The sequence below is a fragment of the Nicotiana tomentosiformis genome, chromosome 2 (assembly GCF_000390325.3).
Source record: "Nicotiana tomentosiformis chromosome 2, ASM39032v3, whole genome shotgun sequence".
Classification (NCBI taxonomy): Eukaryota; Viridiplantae; Streptophyta; class Magnoliopsida; order Solanales; family Solanaceae; genus Nicotiana; species Nicotiana tomentosiformis.
Window position 1 is genome coordinate 91504214 of NC_090813.1, and position 14886 is coordinate 91519099.

The 14886-nt window shown below is 37.4% G+C and overlaps 1 protein-coding gene and 1 long non-coding RNA gene across 5 annotated transcripts in view; both read left to right on the forward strand.

Moving 5' to 3' along the window:
• LOC138906603 (uncharacterized) overlaps window positions 1–14886 on the forward strand; it is a 36357-nt gene that overhangs the window by 1338 nt on the left and 20133 nt on the right. The gene's annotated exons all lie outside the window — the stretch shown is intronic.
• LOC108949238 (glutenin, high molecular weight subunit 12-like) lies at window positions 1305–7995 on the forward strand. Of its 4 annotated transcripts, none has more exons than XM_070195752.1 (9): window positions 1311–2040; window positions 2374–2414; window positions 3059–3221; window positions 3860–3972; window positions 4051–4116; window positions 6152–6242; window positions 6355–6422; window positions 7367–7404; window positions 7547–7995. In XM_070195752.1, the coding sequence occupies exons 1-9, from the start codon at window positions 1446–1448 to the stop codon at window positions 7713–7715; spliced, it is 1344 nt and encodes a 447-aa protein (XP_070051853.1). In that variant the 5' UTR covers window positions 1311–1445; the 3' UTR covers window positions 7716–7995. The 4 variants fall into 4 exon arrangements, with proteins under 4 accessions (XP_070051854.1, XP_070051855.1, XP_070051853.1 ...); XM_070195751.1 differs by having other exon boundaries at window positions 1315–2040; window positions 7538–7995; XM_070195753.1 differs by lacking the exon at window positions 7367–7404 and having other exon boundaries at window positions 1305–2040; window positions 7547–7706.

Here is a 14886-nt window from a genome sequence, read left to right on the forward strand (position 1 = left end):
AATCAAAAGAGGCACCAGCCCAATATGATGGTTGAGAGAGTGTATAAATCAAAATGCAGTGAATCAGATCATGGTTTTTGCCAAAAAAATCTTCTTAACTTGCTATTTTCCCAGTGGAATAGAACTCATTTTGGAAGCTCATAAAATACAAATAAACGCATCTCCACTCCCTCTTTATTTGGTACTAATTCATCTTAGAGAGAAATTAAAGAGAAGGCTTCGGTATTTTTGTTTGTTAAATTTTGGGTATATTTGTTAAACCTCATGTATTGGGATGGCAATAGGGCATGGCAATACTTAAACGGGGCATGGTAGGATAAGGCAGGTCAAAACACGTTGTAAGAAAATTTTGAACAGGGAAGGACATGATAGGTAAGGAGTTTTAGCTTTATTAAAAAGGTCAAAAGGTATAAAAACTTAAATAATTCTTACAAAATGAAAAAAATTAAAAAATGAAAGAGAGTCTAAACATGGCAAGACATGATCTAATAGGGTGGGAAGGGCAGGGCAGGACAACAACTTGAAAAATGTTAAATAGGACAGGATATGGCAGATCAAAAGCTTAGCATGTCATACAGTTTGCCCTGCCCTACCCAATTGCCATCCCTACTCATCTATATTCTTTCCATTCTTCTTTACCATTGCAGAGCTAGGTTGGAGGGTTGAGGGTTCATGACTAGAGGAGGGAGGGGAGGGAAAGAAACTGGGTTTGGGGTGGGGGGTTCGGAAGGGCGAAGCTTCGGGAAAGAAGATGTAGGTGCGGAGGAGTTGGGGAATATTTTAAATTATTTTCCTTTTCTTTACGTTGTTAGTTTTCTTTTGATTATAATACTTTTTAATCAAAATTATTGCATTCTGTCTCTTTTAAAAGCGTGGAGCCACACACTTTATCTGACTCAACAAAATAAATACCACATAACTTTAATTAACGATCAAGGGGATTTAAGAAAATAAGTTTTTTATTAAGTAGAATTGTTTAGATGAAAACAAGTGATGTAAGAGGCGAGATGTCAAATTGAAATAATTAGAGGAGTCTATTAAGCTATTCGGCTTTGCTCCATTTAATATTCCTTTGTTTCTATTCTATATACCATATTTAGTCTTTTACTCTCCACAAGTACACAACTAGTTCCTCTGCAGTTGCATATATGAGCTTTTTCTTTTGAGTCATTTCTACTTTCTCTCGTTTTAAATTGTTGTAATATTTACTTTTCGAAAGTTAATTTAATTAATTTTTAAAGTTAAATTAGAGATAAAATTAAAATTTACATTCTTAAAAATTATAATAAAAATACTAAAAATTATAATTTTTCTTACGACAAAAAGTTTAAATGTCGATCTAAGTTTACTTTCACTCTATAAGCAAGATATGACAACTAAAAAGGAGCACATATATACTTTTTGTTTTGAAAAGTTACAGTTGTTTTATTTACTGAAGTTGGAAAATGGACCGTGGAAATTACCGACGTGGTGGCGGTGGAGGTAACCGTGGTCGTGGCCGAGGCCGTGGTGGTGGTAACTCCGAACAGGAGCAAGGCCGTGGAGGCGGAAGGGGTGGGTCCCAGATGGGTTCATACAATCAGCAGCCACCATTTCAGCCTCCACAGCAATGGGGTAACCAGCCAAGGGCATCTGGTCCGGGTCAATATCAGGGTCGTGGGGCTCCTTATAATCAGCAGGGTACGGGTCAGCACCTTACAGCTGGTCAGAATCCGGGTCGTGGTGGTACTGCTTGGGTCAGTCGTGGTGGCGGTGGTACTGCTTGGCCCCGGCCACCACCGCAGCAGCAGCCACAGCAACATGGTAGTAGTGGCGGTGGTACTGCTTGGGCGCGACCACCACCGAAGCAGCGACAACAAGATGTTAGTAGCGGCAGTGGTACTGCTTGGATACGGGCACCGCCACAGCAGCCTCAGCAACATGGTGGTGGTGGCGGCTGTGGAAACCAGCTGCAACGGGATGTGGAACCGAGTAGATCAGGATCATCAAATGTTCGTTCTAGGGGTGCACCTTCAGGCTCTAGTCCTTCTCAGTCTTCTGGTATTAACTCATACCCTTACATGGTTGTTTTTACATTTTATGTCTGCATAAGTACAAGAATTTTAAATCAACTTGATCTGAAGTCCCTTTATACCTGGCGTTTGGAAGTTTTCGACTTTTTATAAGTGTCCATTTGATCATTTCTCTATTGTTCTCCATGACCTTGATCCTGTGTTGGCATAGTTTGATGTTTTGGAGTGCCCTATTGCAAACACTGTTTTTTGGTTCAGACCGTGCTTTTATTTTATCTTTGGATTCTTTTGAATATGGCTCCTAAATGTTTTATTTTACATTGGATTTGTGATTCTAATATTCACTGTTCTGCTTTTATAGGTCCAATCCATCAAATGGATCGACAGCCTGTGAAACAAATGGTATATATTATATTCGTTGATCATTCAGGCCCATTTTCTTTTTCGGTAAATGGAATTAGACCATCCTACCCAACCAAGAGTAGTCGATAAATACTTAGGGTTCCCTTTTCATAAGAATACAAGAGCTGTGGCGTTCATAGGAGGGGATAGGTTTTGGAGTGAATTCTTTGCATCTTTTCATCTGGCTTTTATAGTTCATAGTACTTTTTTATGTAGAAAAAGCACCCGGAAGTAGGATCTGTGGCAGCAGAAGCATATGCCCAGACGCCTAGTTTATTGAAAGTGCATATACTGATTTATAGGTCTCCGCTTTGCTGTTAGGAATAATCTCATGTCTACGCTGCCTGAATTGCTCTTATATCTCTTATAATTGATCTCATTTCTGCTTGAACATTCAGTGCTGCAAAGTTATTAATCAACAAAGTCTTTACTAAGGCTATTCTGTCTATTTTGCTTCCATTGATTCTATTAAGGATAAAATTTTGACTAAACAGCCATATTTTAGCCAGTAATTTGTTTAAAATATAGCATGACGTCTAAATAAGGCCACTTTATTTGACTTCTGTTTTTTGTCGAGGAACTCTTTCAGGATTAAAGTTGAGTTAGTCCTCCAAGTCTTATTTTTGCCTCTTTGTTTCCTGTAGGCAGTTGAAAGCCAAAATCCGGACTACTCTCACTTTGTATCGCTTCCATTAGCCATATATCCTGAACTGGTAAACAAACTCATCAACTTTCAGAGCTCAGTTCTTGGAATTACTGAAGTGTCCAAGTCCCCTACCTCAGAATCAAAGGCTTCAGAACTATTAGGTATAAGATCTACGTACTGTGTTACTTTTCTTAAGGACAGGTTAGCTAAAATCCCCGTAAACTTGGCACGGGTTATTAGTTGCACATAGTATTAATTATCCTATGCACTTGGATATTTGACAGCATTTTACCCCTGGATGATCTCATCTCTTGGAAGTGACATACATGCTCTTGCTACGCTCTTTGCATGTCAGCATCTTAGGGGAATTAAACAATTGGAATAAATAAACCATTGTATATGACTGTCAAGTAACAGGTGGAAAATACCCCACCTCTAGCTGATTCTTCAATTTCTCGTCACTTGCACGCACCTAAACTCTTTGCCATGTCAGCATCTTAGGGGATAAGGACTATCAAATAGCCAAGTCGAGGAGTAATTAATATTACGAATAGTTCAGATGTGCTACTAATAATTCGTGCCAAGTTTATGGGTTATTAGGTATTCTGCCTTGATTAAAAGATGAAAAGAGAAAAATGATTCATGTACTAATGTTGTTGTAAAAGATGAAAATTGTTCTCTCTTCATTTCCTTATGTTTATTATAATATCTATCCCTATCTTTCAACCTAGCATGGGGACTCAGTGCTTCTATTTCTTAATCTCTGACAAAATTCACCAATGTTTTTCCACTCAAACAGAGTTGGGAATTGAGAAGTCCATCTTTATTAATCCAAAAACATTCCACTTGACTGTGCTCATGCTGAAGCTTTGGAATAAGGACGATTTTGAAGCAGCTGCTCAGGTTTTGCGGGTAAACATTTCTACTTGTATGGCTATTTTGTCCCTTTGTAATATCTTTTTCTGTGTCTAACTTCTCAAAATAAACCAGAGTGTCTCACCAAAAGTACTTGATGCTTTGGAGAGCCGACCTGTGTCTATAAGACTGAAGGGTTTGGTAAGTATTTATCCAAGTTATACAATTATGCACTTCGGGCTGCTATAGTTGATAACCATTACATGTTAATTCTTATCCGCGTAAGTTATATCATCTCCTTATTGAAGCTAATTTTTTTTGTACACAGCTGGTTTAGTTATGACAATTTAAGTGGCATTATAACCCTTTCCTTTGAAATTTATCCGTGGAGTTCGTATTTGCTTATCTGCTTGTAATCAATCTTTGGGTGAATCATCTGTTGCTAATCGTCTGCATAAAAAGGTATAGGTTAACGCACAAGAAGTGGATAACCTATTATTGGGACGGGTCAAATAATAGGGCGTGTATATTATACCCGGATGTAATGACTACAATAAATAGCCACGTGGCCTAGTAATATGTTGCCAACGCATTAAATGGGACCACACCTATTGCGCCATTAGCGGGAGGGGTAATTTTAAGCCTAGAAATAACATCGTGTGTATTTATGGACCAAAAGGTGGATGCAAGGTAATTTTAGACCATTTACCAAGCAATAGGGGTAGTTTTGGCCCTTTTCCGTAAGAAAAATGATCAAAACACCGCCTGCCACTACTCATCCCATCTCATGTAGTAGAGTCCAATAACGAAGAAACATGGAAAAATGTTGTAGATTGAGCAGAAGGTGATTAATGGTTTTCTTGCTGTAGCAAATGCACTTCACCATTAATGGCTATCTTGATGCAGCAAAGGATCTGGGATTCATTGAACAAAGTAACAGAGGAGTGAAAGGAAACAATGAAAGGATAGACTAGTGGTGAGGAATCTCCACCTACCGTAAGATTGTTGGTTTAAGTCACCAAAAGAGCAAAGTAGGAAAGGATCACTCCTCGGCTCAAAGTTCTCGAATGAACATCGAGGGAAGACATCTAAGAGCAAGTCACCTTTCAGTATTCACAAATTTTAGCAATTGTCAAATTGGAAATTTTCATATTGTATTACAGAAACTAATGTTTTTATATTGTTTAGGTTCATATGCATGAAGATCATCTATATTTTGTTTTTTCAGTATTAAATATTGTCTGAATTTAACTTGCACTTTATCTTTTACTTCAAAAACAAAATGATAGATCTCATACTAGAGATACTTGAAATGTCCAACTATAAGGTTCGAATAAATTTAAGTTGCCACCTGACGTGTTTGTTCCTTTTTTCCTTTTATAACTATACATGTGTTGAATGTGATGTAATTTTTCCATGCACCACAAAATTTCAATATTTTGTTGTGCAAAGTAAAATAACGCGAGTTAACTTAATCAATTTAGTTGTACTTCGCTAGTGACTTTTTCTTTGGCTTTTTCCTTTTTGGAGAGTAATTGCCGGGCTTGCAGTATGTGTTTATCAAAAAAATGCATACGGTCCACTCAGATTTTATTTTATGGATTCTGATGTCTATTTGTTGTGCTATAGCAGTTTGCTAGTTTGGAATATTTTCTTGTGGTTTGATGATTTTCTCTTATGGGCTAATAAGTTAATGGCTTGGGGAAACACTAAAACAAGAAAGAAAACCTCTCCAAACAGGATACAAGAATTAGTAGTGATATTACAGTTGTAGTAATATTTTGTAGCGAAACAGTGCGAATTGATGAAGAAACATAGATCAGGCCTGCCTTGAGTTTATATGCTTAAAAGTTAAAAGTATTACCAAAAAAAAAAAAGACTAACGCATGAGAGTGGAAATGTGAATTAGCAAATAGACTTCTGTAATTTTTTAACTCCGAACCAAACAATTGGTAAATGTGTATTAGAGCCTTCAACTGTGCCACTGGTAGCAATGTTGACCCACTTATATTGTATCTAGAGAATTCATTTACCTTTTCATGCGACACCAATCTCTTTTTCTTTTTGCTTCTTCAATTGTTGGTCTGTGTATGTGTGTGTCAGAGAGAGTGAGAGTGAGAGACTACATATCATATAGATTTTAGATGCTGGATGTTTCTGGGCTGTCGCTTCTAATGAGATTTCACAAGGTCTCAATTTTTCTTGGCCGGAACTCAGATTTGTTCTTACCCTGCAGGAGTGCATGAGAGGGTCTCCGGCAAAAGCTTATGTCGTATATGCTCCTGTGGAAGTAATTGGTGGTGAAGCCCGACTTTTACGTGCTTGTCGTATCCACATTTCTGGCATCTTCTTCACTGTACCCACTGATTTTAATTTCTCTGCATGTGTCATTTCTAAGGGAAATTACTACCTGCATTTGTCATTCCTTAGTCTTTCTAGAGGTCATCATTGATGCGTTCACTGAAGCTGGTCTTGTTCTTGAAAAAGATGCAAACCGGAAGTTAAAGGTATAGCTTTCAAGGTGTTAATTCTGTATTCTGGTTAATTGGTTGGCAGTGCCTTTATTGTTTGTCCATTAGGACTCTATTTCTGTTGATGCTGTGTTCAAATACTTTGACCATTCAATCTAGTGCTGCTTCTTCCTTGCTCTTCCTCCCCCACCGACCCTTCCACTTTCTTTTCTCATAAAAGCAATTTATTCATTGCAAGCGTTTAAAAGCGCCCCAGGGCTTTGGTCTAGTGGTACAAAAGCTAGATATTTAAGCGGAGAAGGATTGAGGGGCGGGCTCATTATCTACCGAGTTCCGAACTTTGCACCACTTGGCCCCCGGGGATTTCTTGGCTATCCTAAAAAAGCAAGGGCCTAAAATCATAAGGCACCCGGTAGAGGATCTCTTAATACAACCAGAAATGGTTCGACCCTATTTTGGAAATGGAAGCAGTTAATTCACTACCAAGAGTCAATATGGCTGCATCCATTTTAATTCTGACACCTCTTTGAATTCAGAACTCTCGAACCGTAACTCATTTCTCACCTCCTGCATTCCAAATTTATATGCCTGGAACTTGTTTCTTCAGTTGCATTTTTCTTGCTGGTGCTTTCGTGTGGTGTTCATTTCTTTTTCTGCTCTGGCATCAAGTATTAAATACTTATGCTTCATCTTATTCAATTATATTCTCACTTTTATGGTTACTTTTGAGAAATGCTCATTATGCTTGTCCCCCTAAAACTGTTTTTAGACTTGCACTTGATACAGTTACTTATCAAGATGTATTCTATAGTCTCTGGTGGCCTTTTTCCTTTTTTGATTTGATACCAGAATGCTAGTATAGCTTATCCATGAAATTGTCGTGATAAAAATTACTAAAATTAATATTCTTTTTTTTGTGTGTGGCTATTTTCATGTTTTGAAAAGTTCCTGATAAGCCTTTTCTGCCCCTTCTAATACAGTTACATGCCACTATAATGAATGCGCGACACAGCAGAAGGTGCCATTTTTAATTCTTTCATTGCATAGTCTTGTTTATTAGTCGGCTTTAAGTCTCTAGCATGATGCTACCGGTTGCATAACTGTCGTTGTTGTTAAAGGTTGCCACTGACTTACTGTTCTCTAATTGGTAGCAAAAATAGATCAGGAAATGCTGATTCCTTTGATGCACGAGCAATTTTTGGTCAGTATGGCTCGGAAGAATGGGGAGAGTGTCTTTTACGTGAAGCTCATCTTTCACAAAGGTTTGTGTATGGTGACAATGGCTATTACCATTGCTGTGAATCCATCCCATTTCCTGAAGGGATGTAGCCATGTAGGGTGTGTTTGGTATGAAGAAAAACATCTTCAAAAAAATGTTTCCTATGGGAAAATGAGTGTGTTTCTCTCATATTTTCTTGTGTTTGGTAAGCAAGCATGTGAATATGTCATGTATACTAGTTGGTGAAGACATTATATATGATTTCTCGTTAATCTGCTATTTTAGTAACAATTTTAGTTGTTACTAAAATTCTATTGTATTGTATTGTTAAATTCGTTGGTATGTAATAACGAAAAGACCCATTTTATGTAACAGACTCATTTGGTGTGATTCGATTGTTACGTTCTTTTTTTCCCCAGTTATGTTACTTGTTATTTCATTGTTCTATCTTTCTGTTTAACTTCATCTTACATCGGGCTCCAAAGCAAACATGAACACAAGTGTAATAATATCATATGAACTTGCTTGGGCAATTAAATCACCAAAATAACATCTAAATCTACGAATCAATATTAGACATCTAGTTTGTTTGGCGCTTCATTTTTCTATTTATCCCTTTTAGCATTCTCACCTACCTTTTTTATGCTAAGACCCTTTTTATTGGTTTTGGTGAATTTAATATCTTAAAATATTTACGAGGCATAATTGGTGATAAATTAAGAAATTGAGATATCTTAAATTATTTTGTAATTGTTGATAAATTTAATACTTGTAGTAATTAGGGTATTAGTAAACTTATTTGTTATCATACAATACTATACAATTAAATCAAGAAACAAAATATTATTAAACTACATCAAGCGATACAATCTATTAAACAATGAGTACAAACATCGAATATCCAATGAACCTGTGAGGGATGGAGTAATGATTTTGTCACGACCCAAAATCTTTGAAAGGTCGTGATGGCACCGGACACTACTGTCAGGCAAGCCAACACCAATAATTAGTAAATTCTCATTTTAATATTTTGAATTCATAGTTATTCCCCTCAATTAAATAGCAGAAGATGGAGTTTACAAAATACGTAATACTATCTTTAAAAGAATTTCTAATACAGTGCAACCCATAATCATCCCAAAACCCGGTGTCACAACTATATGAGCATTTACTAAGAATGTAAAATAAAATACAACAACTGTCCGAAATACAATTGGACAGGAAAAATGTAAGTACTCTGAAGGAGACTCTGTTGGCTGCGGAACGTCGTATAGAATGCAGCTCACCTAAGTCCCCGCCATAATCGCGCCTCTGCGCCCACAAGGCTGTTAAACATGTGTACCTGCACAAATATGTGCAGCAAGTGTAGCATGAGTACGTAAATCAACGCGTACCCAGTAAGTATCCCGCCTAACCTCAAAGAAGTAGTGACGAGGGATCGACTCGGACACTTACTATGGGCTATAATCAATATACCAATGATATGGTACATTATGGATTTTCATGAGGCAACGATAAACACAATAACATGAGACAGGTAATTAATTCTCTTGTCAATAGTGGATTTTCAAATTTATTTTCATCTTTTAACAATTTATATCTCCGGCCAATGAGGCCATATCAAATTATCAATTTATCTCAGACCAGGGAGGCAATATCGTTATTTATAAATTTCAAGGCAAGCAATACAAGCATGCGCAAATCACGCCGAGGTCGTACGGCCTGATCCAATAATTATTTAAATTGTGCACTGCCAGAGGGTCGAATGGCGCGAACCATATATGTATCTATTTACTACCGAGGCGCTCGGCCCGATCCACAAATAACAATTATTTTTAAGAAAATATAAGTTTCTCATTTACAGTCAAGTATCTCATACAAACCTTCAAGTAAGTGAATTTAATCTCACACAATTCTTTTATCAATTTCTATCATGACTAAGTGATTATATTAGCAAGTAAGGGCACAAACATTCCAAGTATAGCATGATATGGGTCCTAAACTACCCGGACAATAGCACAATTATCACGACCCAAAATCCCACCACAGGTATCGTGATGACACCTAGTCTTTAAGACTAGCTAAGCCGATTTCAATTACGTTTTGAAGCCATTTTTTTATTTGAATTAAATAAATATTCAAAACTACCAACGGAACAAATATGAATCTACAACCTCCCAAGACTGGTAGTACCGAGTCACGAACTCTAACTGAATACATGGAATGATCACGAGGATCGAATATATAATACTGTTTGATTAAAAATTAACAGTACAATGAAATGAAAAGACTCCAAGGGACTGCGACGACCAAGCAGCTCTACCTTGAATCCTTACGATCCCGCTTTAACTCTGCTCAAGTCCGATATCTTCAATACCTGGCTCTGCACAAAAATATGCAGAAGTGTAGTATGAGTACACCACAGTCGGTACCCAGTAAGTATCAAGACTAGCCTCAGTGGAATAGAGACGAGGTACAGTCAAGACACTCACTAGTCTAATAGCATGTGCAATCTAATATACAAAAATAATAGAAAGCAAATAACAATAAAGGCAACATAAAACAACCAGTGATATGCATAGTAAGACAATAAAATCACCATTAATATCGCTCAACAACTGATAAATACAATTACACCCAGATAAATCAAGTTCTTCAATTAAATATCTTTCACATATAATTCTTACGAATAAAATTCTTTTTCAAATATAATTTCCTTAAATAAATATCTTTCGAATAAAAACTTCTTTCATATAATATTTTCTAAATAAAAGTCCTTCCAAATAAATATTTTAAATATAATTCTTTCAATTAAAAAGTCACCCTATGACACCTCATTTCATAATCTTAAAAATGCGGGTTTCAGCTCATTTTCATATATTTTCATGGCACTTCATGCCCATAATTAAATTATCATATTTTTCCGGCACCTCGTGCCCTCATTTCATATCACAACTGCACGGACAATTCACGTGCCAAATATCATTATCATTTACTCACAGCACTTCGTGCTCACATTTCATATCACAATCGCACGGACAGTTCTCGTGCCAATATTCTCATTATTTACTCACGGCACCTCGTGCCCACATTTCATTTTATAATCCGCCTGGCAATAGCCACAAACTCTCAATTTCAACATAAATCAGATTGTTATCAATTTACCAACAACAAGACAAATTGCACAAAGTATAAAAATAAACACAAGAATATCACAACATCACATAAAAATCACAAACACCACAATTCCACATCATCACATGTCGTCCCTAACAATAGCCACCCTTATCTCTCCTATATCCACTCTTATCCCTCCGCCCTGACAATATCAATAGTCACCCTTATCGCTCATATTGTCACCCTTATCGCTCCTATAGCCGCCCTTATCGCTCCGCCCAGACAATATTCCAACAAACACAACAACAGTGAAATGCCACCCTTATACCCACATAATATCAACGGTGAAATGCCACCTTATCTCCTCAAAATAATAACTCATACAACACAACAATTTACACGGAAAATTATCACGGCAACATAACAAAATCAATTCATATCACAATTTGTCCAATGACCACAACCAAAATTCCAAAGATGCAACCAAATCAATTAATTTCACAACAAATAGCCGAAGGCTCCACACAATGTGTATAACACACCAAAAACCATCAACAGAGATAGAAATTACTCAGCATAAGGCAAAGCCTTCATTAATCCAAATTTAGATAATTATATTAACACTTCTTTTTAAACTTGCTTAATTAATTATTTGCATAGGAAAAATTCATATTGAAATTAATTTTCAAGAAATATTAACCCAACAATACTCACGAAATTTCATAAATATTTTAAGTAACAATCACATCAAATTGTCATATAAAAACAAATTCAACAACAAGGATTTAGGCATGGCAAACAGATGATTTAATAAATTTCTACAATTACCCAATTTACTCCACAATAATGCCTAAGACTTTAATCCAATAAAATTTGTACATATAAGCCCGAGTACGTACTTGTTACCTTGCGTACACGGCTTTTCACATTTCACAAATGGCACATAAGACTCGATGCCTAAGGGGTAATTCCCCCACTCGAGGTTAAGCAAGACACTTACCTTTTTGAAATTATGCCGATATTCCAAAATCGCCTTCTTGCTTGAATTGACATCCGGACCGCACAAATCTATTCAAATCAGTTGTATAACTTCATTAAAATTCATCGAAAATAATTTCGGATAATAAAACGTCAACTTAAATATTTATTCCAAAAAGTCAACAAAGGTCAACGCGGGGCTAGCTTCTCGGAACCCGACAAAATTTCCACGAAATCCGAATACCCATTCCGATATGAGTTCAACCATACTAATTTTATCGAATTCTAATAACAAATCGACCTTCAAATCTTAAATTTGTGGTTTATGAAGTTTCTACATTTCCCCCCAAATTTTCATCTCAAAGTACTAATTAAATGATGAAATCAGTGATATATTCATGTATATTAACCAAATCTGAGTTAGAATTACTTACCTCGATGAATTTCTTGAAAAATAATAACCTAAACCTCAGATATATAGTACATCCTCTGAACTTCCAATGTGCGGTCCGCACAATTACAAGTACGGCCGCACATCCCAGCTCCTGCGGTCGCACAAAAATGGTACGGTCGCACTGCCATGCTTTATTTTTTTGGCCATAAGTTTCTCTAAAGATGTCCAAATGATGACTTCTTTATCTTTCTGGAAACTAGATACGAAGAGCTACAACTTTCATTTTTGAATCATCTCAAAATTCCTCGTAGATCAAAAGATATAAGCTTCCGAAATCGGACGAGCGAATCTGAGAGTTCTTGAGTGCGGCCGCACACAAAATTGTGCGGCCCGCACACTCCACTGCGGACTTAAGTGCGGCCACACCAAAATTGTGCGGTCCGCACAATTCCCCCGAGGTCCGCACTTCCCGTTTGCCTCAGCACTCCCGAAACTCATCCGGAATCTCCTGGACACAAACCATATATGAATTTCAATCATAAAACACGCTACGGACCTGCTCGCGCACTGAAAACATTGAAAAGAGGTCGTCTTGACCTGATATTGACCATGATCAAACTCCCAAATTTTTTAACTTTACTAATCTCCAAAATATACACCCAAACCCCTCGGAACCTCAACCAAATATACCAACACGGTCCAAAATATAATACGAACTTAGTGGAGGCTTCAAATCACGTCAAACAAATGTCTGAATTACGAATCGTGTCTCCAATCGAATTATGAGTTTTCAGATCTTTCAACTTCTATATTTTGCGCTGAAACGTATCAAATCAATTCGAAATGACTTCAAATTTTGCACACAAGTCATAATTGATGTAATGGAGTTATTCTCATCATCGAAATTCTATTCCGGTCGTTTGCTCAAAAGTCAACTCTCCGGTCAACTCTTTCCATTTAAATTTCTAAATAAGAATTATTCTTTTAATTAAATTCTGAATCTTCCGAAAATCAAACTCGACCACACCCGCGGGTCATAATAATTATTACAAAGTTGCTCGAGACCTTAAGTCACTGAACGAGGCGTTAATTCTTAAAACGACAAGTCGGGTCGTTACAATAATAGTAGCTACGTACGGACTCTCGTCACCTCGTACGTACGTATCCCCCACAACTAGGTACAAACATTTATTTAATTCACCTATGGGGTTAATTCCCTCTTACAAGGTTAGAAAGAAGACTTACCTCGCTCCGAAGTTCCTTCTCCGACTCCCGAGCCTTCCCAATAACTCCAACCGATGCTCAATGCTCCAAAACTAGTAAATAAATGTGCAATCCATGAGTATATACTCTAATACTCCTTATAATCCAATTTATAACAAATTCTAATTCCATTCTAAAAGTCGATAAAAATCACCCTCGGACCTACGTGCCCGGATTCCGAAAAATTTCAAAAATAAACTTTACCCATAACCTTATGAACTCAAATATATGACTTATGTCCAATCCCATGCTCAAATTCGTGATAAAAATCCAAAAATATCAAATTCTAGGTTTTCTAACAAACCCCCACAATTTTTACTAATTTCCATGTCTAAATTCATATATAAATCATGTATTTAACTTGCAATAGGTGAGAATTAACTTACCTCCAAGTTGCTAGGTGAATGCTCCTCTCAAGAAGCTCCAAAGATCGTCCAAGAATGAAGAAATGAGCAAAAATGCTCAAATTCCCGCTTTAAACACTCACTGCCCAGCGATCATCGCGCCCGCGGTAAAATCCTTCGCGCATGCGGTGTCCGCGCATGCGATGGATTTCTCGCACTTGCGGCTCCGCACCGGCGGCAAAATTCTTCGCGCCTGCGGTGTCCACGCCCGCGATGGATTTTTCGCACCTGCGGCTTCGCACCCGCGGCCCTTTTTGCGCATGTGCGATCACACCAGATATCAGCTGCCTCAACTCTTCTTCAAATTCCAAATTCGATCCGTTAACCACCCAAAATCCATTCGGGGCCTTTGGGACCTTAACCAATTATACCAACACGTCCCAAAACACATTACGAACTTAGTCGAGCCTTCAAATCACATCAAACAACGTCGAATTCATGAATCGCACCCCATTCCAAGCCTAATGAACTTTAGAATTTTAAACTTCTACATTCGATGCCGAAACCTATCAAACCGCGTCCTATTGACCTCAAATTTTGCACACAAGTTATAATTGATATTACGGACCTACTCCAATTTACGGAATTGGAATCCGACCCGAATATCAAAAAAGTCCACTCCCGGTCAAACTTCTCAAAAACCTTCAAATTTCTAACTTTAGCCAAATGACTCCAAAATGACCTACATACCTCCTAATCCACTTCTGGATGCGCTTCCAATTCAGAAATCACCATATAGAGCTATTCCCAGACTCGGAATTCCAATCCGACATCGGTTACATCGAAATACACTTCAACCCAAATTTATGGAATTCTTCCAAAATGTTAACTTCCACAATAGGTACCAAAACGCTCCTGGGGCATCCAAAACTCGATTCGAACATACGCCCAAGTCCGAAATTATCATACGAACCTGCTGGAATCTTCAAATTATGATTCTGAGGCCGTTTACTCTAAAATCCAATCCTAGTCAATTCTTTCAACTTAAGGCTTTCGAAATGAGAATTTCCTTTCCAAATCAACTCCGAACTTCCCAAAATTAAATTTCGACCACGCTTACAAGTCATAATACCTGAAGTAAAACTATTCAAGGCCTCAAACCACCGAACGAAGCGCTGGAGCACA

Bases quoted from the DNA above. Each gene is read 5' to 3' on its own strand.
- LOC108949238 (XM_070195751.1), top strand. From the start codon at position 1,446: ATGGACCGTGGAAATTACCGACGTGGTGGCGGTGGAGGTAACCGTGGT. The intron at 3,973-4,050 runs GTAAACATTTCT...AAAATAAACCAG, and splicing joins CAGCTGCTCAGGTTTTGCGG to AGTGTCTCACCAAAAGTACT. The intron at 6,423-7,366 runs GTATAGCTTTCA...CTTCTAATACAG, and splicing joins ATGCAAACCGGAAGTTAAAG to TTACATGCCACTATAATGAA.